Raw genomic sequence first — 13,904 nt, 5'->3', positions numbered from 1 at the left:
CTGGGCCGTTTGATCACCTCCGCAGGTCCCCGGTGCTCTGGGCTCCCCGTGACAATAGCTCATATTCACCGGCACCCCGGGCCCCCTCCCTCGCCCCGTCCGCACGCGGCGCGGCAGAAGATGCTTTTTGCTGGGTGGCGTCCCCCGGCCTTTGTGCTCCGAAAAGGACAATGGCCTGCATTGTGCCAGGGCCCGGACCCCGGAGCTGGAGCTTTGAAGGCGGGATTGGCAGGGGACAGCAGCTTCTTTCTCCTTTCCAGGTTCAAAGGGATGAGAGGAGTGGGCTGGGGTGGGATGCGATGGGCGAGGGCAAAGGGCTCGTTGCCGTGCCGAGCCGTGCCCAGCCCCGTGGTCCCTTCTCCTCTTAACGTGCTCATGAGTGCAGGAGCCAGCCAGGACATGACGGTGAGGAGATGGCCAGGCAGAGGGGCATCACCAGAGGAACAGCAAGGAAATATTTGCTGCGGGAGGAACTCATCTCCTGCGCTCCCGTTGTCCCCCAGGCAAGGCGAGAAGGGCGAGGGCAGCAGGGTGGCTGCTGCTCGCTCCCGGAGGCCGTCGGAGCAAACAGCTCTGCTTGGTACCTTGCACATGAGCCAGGCATCCGCGTTTCCTGCCACGAAACCTCATCTAATGGGAATCAATCGCCGTGTCCCCAACATGCCAAAGCAACACCCTGCCGCAGGGTGCCGCAAACGGGGGTTGATTCATTGCCGCCTAGCAGACAGGGGTAATAATTGCCAAGCACTTCTCCTGTAAATATCATTAATAACTCATATCAACTGCTTTTTAAAAGGGCAGCCTGATATGCCAGGAGCCCTTTGAAACGGAACCGCGTGACATGGCAGGAGCACGGCCAGGCCACCGCTGCACTCGGTGGTCCCCGCCGCCGGGCCAGCCCAGGGCACAGCACCCAAGGGTCCCAGCCGAGGGTCCTGCAGGCACGGCACATACAGGGAGAGGAAACGGAGTTCCTGCTGCAGAGGCATTGCTGGCATCACAACACTGCCTACAGGAGCAACCAGTGCTGCAGGGGATGTTTCTCATGTCATCGAGGTGGGCACTTTTCCTGGCAGGTACCTGAAAGATTTTTTTCCTCGTGTTCCTAAATCAACATCCCCGTGTGGGGCTGAAGTGGCTGGGGACACAGGGGTAAATGGCTTGTCTGAGATCCCAATCTGAGCTTGGAATTGGACCCCAGAGCCCTGAATTTAAGTGTCCACTGATCACAGCCACCTGCCATTGGAAAGAACAAGCAGCCGAGCAGAGGCCGTGCAGCCAGCCTGGGCATCCAGAGCTCCAGTAAGGCTGGCGCGTTGGTGTCCTTATCAAGGCGGGTGGCAGAGGGACAGATCTCATCTCAGGGACCAGCCCAGCTCAGCTTTAAGAACAACGTCAGCTGCATTTAAATCCAGCTGGCATGGAAAGTGAAACCCCAAAGCCCGTGCAGGGGATCACTGCAGGAGAGGAACAGGACCAGCTCTGGGCCAGGAGGCTGCTGGTGCTCCTGGGCTGCTCTGGGCACCCAGACACACACTGTGCAGGACCCAGCATGGTCAGCAGTGGGGATGCCAGGTCCAAGGGAATGTCTGGGGATCCCCAGCAGGCAGAGAGTGAAATGCACCTACACTGGGATGCGGAAACCAAGCAGGCAGAGGGCCCCAGTGGCACAGTGCTTTGGGACTGGCGCTGTGAAGCCCCCCCAGCCATGGTTCTTGCTCACCCAGCACTGAGCAGTCCTGGGCGAGGTGAAGAGTTGAGTGAGGCCTTCAGGCTTGCTCTGTCCCCCTCCAAAGCTCCATGCTTGCTGCATGGCAGCGAGCTCGAAGGGAGGGCTGGCGGCTCCCCTTCACCAGAGCCATTCCAAAGTCCCGGTGGGTGTGATCAGGGAGCCGCGAGGCCTTGCACTGCCAGGAGACCAGCCCCGTACAGCCACCGATGGTCCTTTGGCATTTCTGGCAACGGGAGGTGCAGTCCCGGAGTCCTGGGCAAACTCCAGTTTCGTGTAACTATAAATAAATCTCCGATTCGGCCACTCTCCGCTCCAGCCACACTCACCACGTGCCGCCTCGGCTGCTCTGCTGGGACGTGGCTCCCAGCAGCCCGGCCAGGGCCACGAGCGGGGTGCGGGCGAGAATTTGGGATCAGTGGGGTTGCCACAAAGCGGGGAAGCACTGGGGGATGTGAAGGCATCGCGGGGTCTTCCCCGAACCCAGCACGGAGCCCTGGGTGCACAAGCTGCTGAGTTGCTTATCTCCGGGCCTGATAAGAGCATACCAAGCACCAGGATGTGTGGATTTATTTGCAGATGATTAATATTAGCAGATATATTGCATTTAATGAGGGTAATAATTCAGTGATAATTTACTGCTGGGAATGACGGGAAAGCTCCCCTGGAGCCCCGAGTCAGTGGGAGAAAGGCGCCGCAGCCCCGGCGCAGCGGGGGTTCGTTCCTGGGGCTGCTGCTGGCACCCACAGGTGGTGGGACCCACAGGCAGCCCCCCAGCCATCCCTCCTTCCCTCCCTCCATCCCACCCCCAGCCCCTCTGACCTGCTCCTGGGGTTTATTTGTGCTTTCAGATGGCTTAGCTAAGGGAACGGGGCTTGTGCAGGGGATGGAGATGCTGCAGGTGGAGCGGGGCAGCCGCTGCGGTCAGTGGGGAGGAGGTGGGGGTTCTCCTGGGCCGGGAGGTACAGAAGGGCTGAAACCTGGCCTCAACGCTGCAATGGGGACACCTGAATCTGGCGGGGCAATCCTCCCCAGCTGTCTGAGCCTTTAGGAGCTTTTGAATTCACTGAGGTACCTCAGCCAGGGAAAAAGAAAAACAAAACAAAACAAAACAAAAAAAAACAGAGATCCAGGCTGCCAAATTCCTACAAGGGTCAACAACGAGGTGGCCGAGTAGAGAAGGAAAAGCTGGGCAAGCTGGAGAACCACCACCATGTGTTTTGGTTCCCACTGCTCAGAAATCGATAGGACGGGTATAAAACAGAGATCTCCAGGTGAAAGAGAGGGCTGGGAGAGGGCTGTGGGAATGCCTGCAGAGCTCAGCGAGGAGCGGGCCAGCCCGGCTGGTCCCGGAGCGGGGCGGTGCGTGGGGCCGGCTGGGTGCCGCGGGCACACCGTGTCCTCGGCGGTGTCGGAGCGCCCTGCGGCGCCCTGCGGGGCAGCGTTCCGGGCCGTTAGGAAGACGGATGGCTGTAACTGGGATTTTTCAGGCTTATCTTTTCCATTGCTGTGGTTGTTTGCGTGGCACTTGAGGGCAGAGGCACGGATCCCTGGTTTGCCCCATGGTGCCGGCGGCCCGCAGTGCCGGCGTGGCGAGCAGTGTCACCCATAGGGCTGGGTGTCACCGCAGGGAGCTGGCTGGAGCAGTGGCATCCCAGGGCTGGTTGTCACCGTTCCCTGCAGGGCCAGGAATGCAGCTCCGGGGCCTGGCCACACTCTCTGGTGGAGTTTCCTCGTACGCAGACTTGGCTGAGCCACCCGGCGGCAGCGCTGGCTCCGCGGTGCCAGGGGATGGAGACGTGGGTCTCGCTTGAAAGGCAGCCGCCAGCTTCCAGCCTGTCCCAGGGCTCCCTTTCCCTGCAGGGCCAGTGACTGGCACAGGGGTCAAAGGCTTTATCTGGGGAGGAATGAGGAACACGATGTCCTAGAGGGGGAGAGCGGGATTATTTGCAACATTTATGGCACCAAAATAAAGAAGGGAATGCAGCGTGGTGCTGGGCGGCTCGGCGCTGCCCCCGTGGCTCAGCCCCACGTAGGATGGTTCGTGCAGTTTATTTCGTGGTGTGAACTGTGAGCTGGGGAGAGGCAGAACAGCTTTCTGGTTATCTGGTTATCTGGCGTGTCCCGTGTGCTCGTGGCCTTTACAGCCTGCCTCAACCCTGCAGGAACATCTCCAAAGGCAAGGGAAGGAGTGGCCTCCTGATGAGACCATGTCCCCTCTATCGAATCGAGCCCTATCGCACGAGCCCTATCACACACAGATGGTGCTGACACCTGTCTTCCAGGTTGGCCTTCTCACGGGAAAACCCAAGGCCGGAGCAGCAGGGCGGGCATGGTGCGATCCGCACGAGTACATCTCCAAAGGTTGGCAGCAAAAGACTTGCTGGCTTGAGGAGCAGAGCACGTCCTGCTGGTCAGGGTGAAACCGGTGGGCTCTGCTCTCCTCTGGGAGAAGATCAGAGACCTCCTGAGCAGGACTCACCCCATGGAAGGGCCTGGAGATGGCCAGCGGGCAACACGGTGCTGGAAGCTGTGCTCTCCCGACAGCCCCTGTCCAGCTCTGCCTCAAGTGACCTTGAGCAAGGGCTGTTATCTTATTTTTAAAGTAGGTGCAAGATAGCCACTGCCTCCGAGGGAGCACAAACGCGCTCGGCAAGGTCTGCGGGGCGCGAACGTGAGCAGCGCTCAGCAGAAGCGCCGGGAGCGGGGAACAGCCCCGACCCACACCTTCCCTCAAAAATGCATTGCATTTCGGCTGCCCCGCAGGCAGCGGGGCTGGGGGGGGCTCAGGTGTGGTGGGGTTGGCCCCTGTGGGTGCTTGTGCCGAGGAATTTGGGCTCGGGGCTGGCTCCAGGCTCTGCCTCCCCCGGCTCCCATCGCTGCGCCCCTCTCCCTGCTTGAGGCTCTTTGAATTAGGAGAGCCATCAGGCTTTTTGCAGAAACGATTGGATTCCAGCGAAGGGAGGCTTTCCAATCTGAAAAAGAGGAATTTTCCCCCCTAAATGCGGAGGGGTGGGGGGGGAGCAGCCCAGCATCTCGCAGTTTCTCCCTCGGTCCCCGCAGGCGCACCGCGGTGCAAGGCGGTGCAAAGCCTCGGCCGCAGCTGGGAGCAGCCGGGGGGAGCTGGGGGCGTGCGGGCTGCAGCTGGAAAACCAACGTGGCTGCAGCAGGGCAGGAGCCACCACGTTCGTACCGCCTGCTACGTGGCCTTGGGCGACTCATTAAGGCCAAAATGCTCAAATCTAAGCGATGGGAGATAAGCAGCGAAATAAAACCTCTCTTTGTTAAGGGCTCTGAGGTCAGTATCTTCAAAAGTACTGGGGTGTTTAACACAAAGACGGCCGTGGTGGAGGTCCTGTCGCCTCTGGTTGGGCAGACCAGGATCCTTTCGGCCCTCAGATTAAGGAGCTGGCAGCACGCTTTGCCTTTTTCCAAGGCTGCAGACAGGATGTGGCCGTGCCGCAGCCCATGGCCCGGCTCCAGCAGCAGGAGGCCAGGAGCGAGCTGGGGCTGCCGGCCTGCCTCCAGGAGCCAGCAGGCAGCGGGTGCTTAAAGCAGACCAAAACCAAAGCAGTTCAGGCCAGAGGATGCTTTGCCTGCGTGAAATCCGCCCTGACAGCCGAGGCAGAGACTAGAGAGTGGGTGCTCGTGGTCTGGCCTGGTTGCAGCCCTGGGGACGCTGGTGGCCACGTGCTGGCTGCGCTTTGCCACACCTGGCCCGAGGGTGCCCGGCCAGGACGGCGAGAGGAAGCATTTTGTACGTCCCCTGTGGTCAGCGTGGGTGGGTTAAATCAAAAGGCAGCAGGTCAGCATGGGGCACATCTGCCCGTGCTCTGCGGAGCTGCTCGGTCATGCAGGACAGAGAAGGGTTCATTGCAAGCCAAAAACGAGGGAATTTGGAAGCAGCGAGCACCTCTGGCAGCAGAGACACCTCTCTGTGTTTATATGTGTCTGTAATGTATATATACAACATATATAATGTGTGTACATGGCTGATGCCTGGAGCTGATGCTGCTCCAGACAACCAAAGCACTGAAACCGCTTACCAAAGACAGAAACCACCCCGTGCAAAACCCGTGCCCCCCGGGAGCAGAGCAGGGGGCAGAGCAGCCGAGGAGCAGGGAGCACTTTGCTGCCTCGGGAAGGGTGCCCGAGGCTCCGGCTCGCTGCTGACTCAGCTGACTGCGGACCTCACTGCAGGAGTGACCCCATTGTGGGGGTGCCCTGGGGTGGGTTTGTAAGGGAAGCATCGATACGTGCTGTGAGTAGATGGAAGACGGAGCAGAGGACCAGGGTATGGCACCCGAGTGTGCTTCAAGCAGGAGCTCACCGCGCATCCCTGGCCGTGGTGGGGAGGGCAGCACCGTGCAGGGAAACAAACGCCACTGCCCCGGCGCCCGGCGTGCTCCAGGGGCTGCTGCCAGCGGCACGAGAGGGCAGAGGCAAGGCTCTGCCTGCTGCCATCACTTCACTGTTCGTATCTGAAGCTCTTGAAAGGTCGCTCGTAACTTTGAACCATGTTTGCTTTTAAAACCAATTGAAACATCTTCAAGTGGCTGAAACTGCTGCGCTGCTGGGGCCTGCTCTCAACCGAGCTCCGGGCTAACGGGGCTGCTCTTTTGGAACAGGAAAAGTTAATTTTTTAATGAACTTTGCAAGGTTTTCAGCTACATTCCTGCACCTTTGTTCTAACTCCTATGTGTTTGGTAGGAGAACTGAGCTCTCCGCAGCGTCTGGGCCAGTGCTGTGGGCACCTCTGCCCACCCCTGGGTGCCTCGGGGCCGTGCTGGGACAGGGACAGGGACAGGGACAGGGACAGGGACAGGGACAGGGACAGGGACAGGGACAGGGACAGGCTCCAGCTAGATCCCTGCACCCAGGACCAGCCGCAGCCCAGCCAGACTGGTAAGCACAAGGTGACACGGAGCTCTCTGCATGCTCGGAGCACGTCGGTGGGAGAGCTGCTGGGGGCAGGAGAACTCAGCGGTGCTGCAGCAAAAACCGCAGCCGCGAGTCAGGGACTGAGGGTGGGCGTCAGGACACTGCACAGAGCCCAGCGTCAGCGCTGGGAAATCTCAGACGCTGAGTCTGTGCGGGGCTGCAATGGATGAAGGGCGAGACCTCGGGTTGGTTTGGTTTGGTTTCTCCACTGCCTCCATGGACAAGGCGCTCTGCTCCGGTGGGGTGAGCTGCTACCACTGACCGCACAGGAACTCACTGACTCACACAAGACAAATATTTTTCCCTTTGATTTTCACCCTGAGAAAAAAAAATAAAAAAAAAAATCTAGAGCTGACCTTGTTAATCCTGCACGTTACCAGCCTCCCCCCCTCCTTTATCACCTTTCGGCTAGGGGATAGTGTTACCAGCTTAGCACCTCTGGTGGCTCCTGCCAGCATCCTGCCTGGCGCGGTGCCACCCCGTGTAGTCTCCGGGTCTTCCTGGAGGGAGGGAGGGAGAGAGGGAGGGAGCCTTCCTGGGCACCCTGACCCTCCTGGGGCACCCCAGCCCACGCAGGGCAGTGCCAGCACAGGATCAGGGTGTCCACGGGCAGCTCCGTTGTGGTGCTGCACATCTGCGAGGTGCCTGAGCCGCCCCCGGTGCTGGGAGGCAGCTGCTCGCCCCGACCACCCGGCGGACAGCTTGGGAATGACCCCGCGGCCAGGTCCGGGTGGCTCGGGCTGGCTCGGGGAGGACGGTGATGTGCATCTCGGGGAATTGTTTCCTGCAGCTATGGACCACACACAAGTGCTTGGAGGCTGCTGTTCTCCCTCAGTTTCAGCCCGTCATTCCTGAAATGGCCCCACTCTCCCTGCTTCTCCACATCCAAAACCACGCTGAACTGTGTCCATCCATCGCAAGCTTCACCTGCAAGGTGCCCATTGCCCACAGCTGGGGCCTGAACAAGGGACCTGGGGCGAGCTGTACGCATGGCAGGAGCTCTGATCCTGCTGCACGGGGTGCTGGGACGCACTGCTGGCCATAGGACAGCCCGGCGTGCAGGCTGACCCCGGGCCAAGCCTGGCTCCAACAACGCCCGTGGCAGCCTGGGGCATGCAGCAGCAGCCACTCGCCCCTGGGCAAGTGACCGTGTTTGATCTGCTCAGCACTGGGCATCCAGGTCACCACTCACTGGGATAGAAATGATCACTGGGGGGGCTCTGAGCACACTGCAGAGCCCGGCCGAGGGGCAGCAGCTGTGGGACAGTGCCTTTGTCCGTCTGCCTTGGTCATAAAGGGGAAAAGGAGTGCAGAGCTCAGGGAGGAAACAGTTAATGCCCCTCTCCTCCCAATATTAAGGGACAAATCCTCTCCCCGGCTTGGTGCCCGAATAAACAGGCTGAGAGCATTGCGTAAAGGGTGGGGGGGATGGGAACACCTCTACGTGCCTTGCTGGAGACCAGCACAGCCTCCATACGAAGCTGGGCCCCCCCCGTGCCCCCAGCCACCCCGCACCCAGCCCTCGCTCAGGTTTCGCCTTGCCCAGCTGCCTCCTGCACGCAGCGGGTGCTGTCACCAGCGGGTGGCACGGCTGGTGCCGGGGGTCCCTGGGTGGGGGACAGCTCCGGGGGGGCTGGTGCAAGGGGAGAGGTGCTGGGCACAGCCCTGGGGGAGCTCTGCAGGGCACCAGGGTCAGGTCTGGAGGATGCCCGAGGCCCTGGCACCCTCCCCAGGAGGCACAAAGAAGGGTCCCTGCTGGGGAAGGTGGCACGGGGGAGGTGGCAGGGGGTGGCTGTGGCCACCTGGCCAGCCCCTGCCCCAGCCATGCCCTGGTGCCGCTGCTCGAAGGTGCAGCACAAAGAGGGTGCTGGGTGCAGCTCCCTGCGGGCTCCCTCTGCTGACAGCCGCCCCAGCACGGGCAGCCCCAGGCACCTTCCCACCTTCCACCCAAAATTTGCACTGGGAAAAAAAAAAATCCAGCCCCCCAAATTGTCCTTCTCCCAGCTCCTGGTGCAGCGCTTTGCAGCCTCAGAGCTCGCCGGCCCTGCAAGGAGGAGACGACCCCTGGGGCAGCACGGGAGTGGGGCAGAGCACCCAGAGCCCATCCTCGTGCTGCCAGATCACAGGACCAGTTTGCAACGCATGTATAGAAATACAAAAGTATTTATTATTATTTTCTTTTTTATAAATAAGGAAATACAAAAAGCCTTACAAAATGCTTTACAGAAGATCCTCACTGGTGAGGCAGGAGGAGGAAGGTATTTAAGAGGCTATGTGCATGTGAGCCAGGGGAAATGAGGCACTGAAAGGTAACGGCCACGCTGGCTGACCCCGGGAGGGGACCCGATGGTCTCAGACCTGTGCCGTGGCCACCAGCCCCACTCCTCACCCCATGCACACCGTGAGCAGGATGCGGGGGGTGCACACGGGGAGAGCTGTGGTGCCCCCATGGCAGAGGTGATGCTCTCAGTAACGTCCCAGGAGCACCCCCGAGCTCCCAGCACCGTCACCGCAAGGGGACCTCCTGCTCGGGTGCCAGGCGGCCGCGGGTGGCAGGGGACAGAGGTCTCCAGGGGCCACCTCGACTCAGCGGCCGCAGACCTGGGACAGCAGCTCCGGAGACGTGGCTGGCAGCAGGACCTGGGGCGCACTGGTAGTGTCCCGTGCCCTGTCCTGCAGAGCCCCGCGGATGGCTGGTGTGCTCAGGGGGCACGGACCCCCCCCAGGCAGGCTCCATCCACGGGCACTGCTCCCCACAGCGTGCGGGGGGCTCAGCCACGTGTGCGGGCGCAGGAGAGCTCCGAGCACGGTTCCGCTGCAGGGCTCAGCAGCATCTCGCCTTGGGCTTGTCATCAGGAGTGAGTTTGATGGAGTCAGTTAAATAACTCTCAAAAATCCCTTTATACTGGGAAAGAAAAAAAAACAAAGAGGAGAGAAGGGATGAGTGGAGCTGGCTTGGGGTCACCCCGAGCACAGGTGGGGTAACGGGACCGAAGGAGCGGGCAGCGCAGGTTCGCTCCGCTTGGTGCTGAAGGCTCAGAGCCAGGGCAGGGCCACCCCAATCAGCCAGCAGCAAGGCCACCCGCCCCGTTTGGCGTGGGGACACGAAGGTCCCCGTGGGACGGCCGCTAGAGGACAGTGCTGGCATTCTGTGCGGCACCGCACGCCCCGCTCTGTCCTGACAACCTGCAACCCTTGTCTCCTTTCCGAGCGGCTTTATGTCTATTTTAGAAAATTGCCCCCAATGCATTTGTGATCCTGGGGCTATCCTACACCTTATAAATAGATCTCTGCATTAGAGGACGGGCTGGGAGGGTCGGTTGGAGCTGTTTGGCCGCCTGGGCCCCGCTGCCACCCACATCCCCGCAGGACGCGCACCCCCAGCGGAGTGGGGCGACGCTCACCGTGGTTAAGGCTTGCTTGGCGAGGGTCTCGAAAGCTTGTGCGACGTTGATGTTGTTCTTGGCGCTGACCTCGAAATAAGGGATGTCTTTTTCCTTGCACCAGGCTGAGGCAAGCTCCTTGGATACCTGGGAAGGATGGAGCCACGTCAGAGCCGTGATGGGGGCACTGCGGTGTCCCCCTCCTCGCGCTGTGCTCTCCTCCCCACCTTACCTGCCTATCGCAGAGGTCTATTTTATTCCCCAGCACGACCATGGGGAAGTCGTGGTCCCTCGGGATCACCTTCTCCAGGAAGTCAGCTCTCCAGTTGTCCAGGGACTCAAAGGACTCCCTGTCCGTCACGTCGAAGGCCAGGATGCAGCCATCAGAGCCCTTGTAGAAGGTCGACACCATGGACCGGAATCGCTCCTGTCCCCCCGTGTCCCAAATCTGAGGCAGAGAAGGGCATGGGTACACCAGAGGGCATCGGGGGACCCCAGGAGGTACAGGCAGGGCTATCAGGGCGGCAGGGCACCTCACCTGCATTTTCAGGGGGGTGTTGTCCACCGCGATCACCTTGGTCAGGATGCTGGCGCCCAGCGTGGTGCGGTAGTCCTCATAGAAGGTCTTGTGCACGTACTGGTGCAGCAGGGAGGTTTTGCCCACGCTGGGGGGATGGAAGGGACACGGGTGAAGGTTTTGCACGCTGAAGCCAGGCTCGAGGAGTTGTTGGCTACCAGCATGGGGGCTGTGCACCCAGGGGATCCCGGGCTGGGGCATGCAGGGGGCTTCCTCCCAGCACCTGCCACAAAGGGATGGGACTCTGGGCACTGCCAGATGCAGGGTGAGTAGGGGGGGTCGACATATGTTGAGCCCCCTCTGCTTCTCTCTGTCCCTTCCTGAGGCTTTCAGCTCCCTGCAGCCCAAGGGCTGAGGGTTAGGGCTAGGATCCTGCAGGTCCCGCTGGCCACTGGGCAGCGCGGGGCCGGGCACGTGGAGTTCAGGAGGATTTTACATCATTTAAAAGCACAGAGGGACTCAGCAGCCCCAGGGGCCAGCTCCTTACCCCAGAGCTCCTATGATAATTATCTTCAGATCCACCTTCTTGCTGGCATCCATGGACAGGCCCTGCGGGACGAGAGGGGTCACCGTGGAGCAGCCCCGAGGGGCTGTGAGGCTGGGAGCCCGGCGAGCCCCAGCGAGGTTTGGGAGCAGCCCCTGGTCCCTGCACCCCTCAGCACCTCCCTGTGCGACCCAAACCACATCAGGGGGCTGTGCTCATGGCCCCGGCGGTGCTGGGCACAGATCTGCCCCCCGGTGCCAGCCTGGCCCACATCGCCAGCCAGGGACCGGCTCCCCGGGAGCTGCAGCACGCCCGGACACGCTGCGGCACGGCACGAGCTCATTTCCATGGGAAGCTGCCCTGGGAAACTTCCCCGGCTCTGCTGCCTCCCTCTGAAGGGCAGCCCCTCCCCAGAAACCTGACAAACTGGGGGGGAAGCAGTCCTGGGGAGAATTATAAAGGGAAACCGTGGCCATAAATCCTTGGGTGGGTGCCCCAAGCATTTCAGGAGCACCCCAAGAGACCCCCTGCCTGCTCTGGGGGTCCGGCTGCTCAGGAGCCTGGTGGGGGGGGGATAAGGGTCCACAGCGAGGGTCCCGGCTAACAAACGCTGCCCAAGGCAAAGCCCACGCCAGGGCTTTGTGCCCTTTGCTGCTCCCTCAGCATCCACAGGAAGGGCCTGAACCAGACGCTTGGGCTTTGCTTTTGATTTCTGCACGTTTCCACCCGGGCGGGGAGCACGGCTCTATGCACACCAGCTCCTGCGCCCCCCCAGCCCCCCAGCACCCCCTCCCCGGGGGGGGACAATGCCCACTGCAGCCCCCCACAGCCCCATCTGCACAGCGGCACCAGGCCCTGCCCTGCCGGGAAGCAGCTGGAGCCGCTCACCCACCAGCAGCCAAATCCCTGCATTTTTCCCCGATGCGCTGTCGGGCTCTGCGCTGCTCCCCACGCATGGGGTGTGGGCGGCACATTGCCCCCCCCGGGGGGGGGAAACATCACCCAGCCGGACCCCCGCTCTCCCACCCACCTTCCAGCACCCCAACCTCGTTCCTCGCTGATCCCCGGCACGCACAACCCTCCCGTTTTTAGCCAGCCTTCCCAAGGGCTGGGCTCTCCCATCCTGGCTCTCAGCCCAACGCATTGCTCCTGGGGGGGCGTCGGGGCCGCGCACCCACCTGCCGGGGCATCTCCTGCTCGGGTGGCCAAGGTGCTGGGCTCTGCTCCCCGCCACCCAGGCTGTGAAGAGGCGAAAGGAGAGGATCCAGGAAGCGGCGGCAGCCCCGCAGCTGGTTCCTCCTGCCTGCTGGAAGGCGGCTACGGGCCCCCGCGCCGTGACATCAGCACCAAGGGGCCGGGAGCCGCCCGGGAGCTGCGGGGCGGGCACGGTGTTGGCTGCTGGAGCCAGCTCTTGGTCCTTCTGCTGGGTGAGCAGCTCCCTGCAGCATCGCCCCCGGCACGGGAGCCAGCCTAGACTTTGCTCGGACACCGCCGAGAGCAGGAGCTGGGCTGTGCGGAGGGGCTGGGGTGGGGGGGGGGGGGGAGAGGGGCAGGGTTTGGAGCAGGAGGGGTCACAGCCCCCTCACTGTGCTGTGTCCCTGCAGCCTGCCGGGTGCTTGGGGGCTCTCAGCCAGCACCCATGGGTGCTGCTGCCACCCCACGCACACCCCAAAAAAAGGGGACAGCAGCAGGGACCCAATCTAGTGTCAGCTTTTGGACCAGGATGTATGTGCAAGTCATGGAAAAGGTTTTGGGGCTCCTTGCTCAGTCAGAGCTGCCACCGAGGGAGCATCCAAACATCTCTGTGAGCAGTGTGACATCTCCACACAAGCACCATGCTGGTGGCAGTATGGGACGTGTCCTACGGGGACACCACGAGAAACCCCACTGTGCCCTGCTCGGCTGCCGGGAGGGATGCAGGCGTGCAAGGGCAGGTCCCGAGCATTTGCCAAGTGTGCAACAGGATTCAGGGCTCCTCCACCCTGCTGCGTGAACCCTCCTGGCTCCCTCACCACGAACAGCAGCCACCGGCTCCTGCATTTCTGCCGCCTGACCTCATGTTTTGGCTCTGTTTGCTGGCTGTCTCATGCGGTCGGGGCAAATTCGGGAGGTGTCTCCTGGTCGGGGCTCTGCAGTGATTCATGCTCAGCAGGGCAGGAGCTTCCCACGCGCAGCCTCGCAGGGTCTCTGTCAGGGGACAGCCCCTGACCCGCTGTCCCCTCTAGCTGCGGGTGCTGCAGATGTCCCTTATGGGATCTACGAGAAGATCGCTGTGCTCAGCAGGACAAGTCTTCCTCCTCCTCCCCAGGTGTAATTCTGGGACCTGTCTGGCCAGAAACTCTGCTTTTCCCCCGTGGGGTAGGCACGGAGAGGAGCTGTGAGAAGCAGCTGAGCCAGCCTGTGGGCACTTCTCACCGCTGGTGGATAAAAGCCCAATGTTCCCCTAGAGCAGCTCTCTCCCACCTCCTAATCCCCGTTTTCAGTCTCATTGTGCTGCTTCACCTTTTCCCGAGCAGCAGGACCTGCAGCAGCCTTACCCCAGATCCCCCCGTGCTCCCCTCGCCACGTGCCCACCAGCCCAGGATGGGGGACGCTCCCCCTTTGGATGATCCGAGCCCTCCGTGCTGCTGGCGATGGGTTTGTGGCCCCAGCCAATGCCCCCTTCACTTCTGCTTTCGGGCAGGAGGGGCAAAACCGATTGGGGGGCCCAGCCCAGACTCGGTGGCTCCATCTTTTGTTTGGTTTCCCATTAAAAAGGGATTTTCCCCAGCTCCTGCTCTCACCACCGCT

At 61.7% G+C, this 13,904-nt stretch overlaps 1 protein-coding gene across 1 annotated transcript; it reads right to left on the bottom strand.

Moving 5' to 3' along the window:
- Nucleotides 1-8,815: 8,815 nt before the first annotated feature.
- On the bottom strand, nucleotides 8,816-12,608 carry RAB7B (RAB7B, member RAS oncogene family). Its single transcript, XM_068659976.1, has 6 exons — nucleotides 12,293-12,608; nucleotides 11,118-11,179; nucleotides 10,592-10,718; nucleotides 10,286-10,501; nucleotides 10,075-10,200; nucleotides 8,816-9,575 (listed from the first exon to the last, which is right to left on the bottom strand). The coding sequence occupies exons 1-6, from the start codon at nucleotides 12,302-12,304 to the stop codon at nucleotides 9,495-9,497; spliced, it is 624 nt and encodes a 207-aa protein (XP_068516077.1). The 5' UTR covers nucleotides 12,305-12,608; the 3' UTR covers nucleotides 8,816-9,494.
- Nucleotides 12,609-13,904: the final 1,296 nt, after the last annotated feature.

Source organism: Anas acuta, chromosome 24, assembly GCF_963932015.1.
Source record: "Anas acuta chromosome 24, bAnaAcu1.1, whole genome shotgun sequence".
Lineage (NCBI taxonomy): Eukaryota > Metazoa > Chordata > Aves > Anseriformes > Anatidae > Anas > Anas acuta.
The sequence above is the reverse complement of the archived record's forward strand: the minus strand, read 5'-3'. Positions and strand labels throughout refer to the sequence as shown.

Bases quoted from the DNA above. Each gene is read 5' to 3' on its own strand.
- RAB7B (XM_068659976.1), bottom strand. The intron at 10,719-11,117 runs GTAAGGAGCTGG...CCATCCCCCCAG, and splicing joins ATTATCATAGGAGCTCTGGG to CGTGGGCAAAACCTCCCTGC. The intron at 10,201-10,285 runs GTAAGGTGGGGA...CATCCTTCCCAG, and splicing joins TAGACCTCTGCGATAGGCAG to GTATCCAAGGAGCTTGCCTC.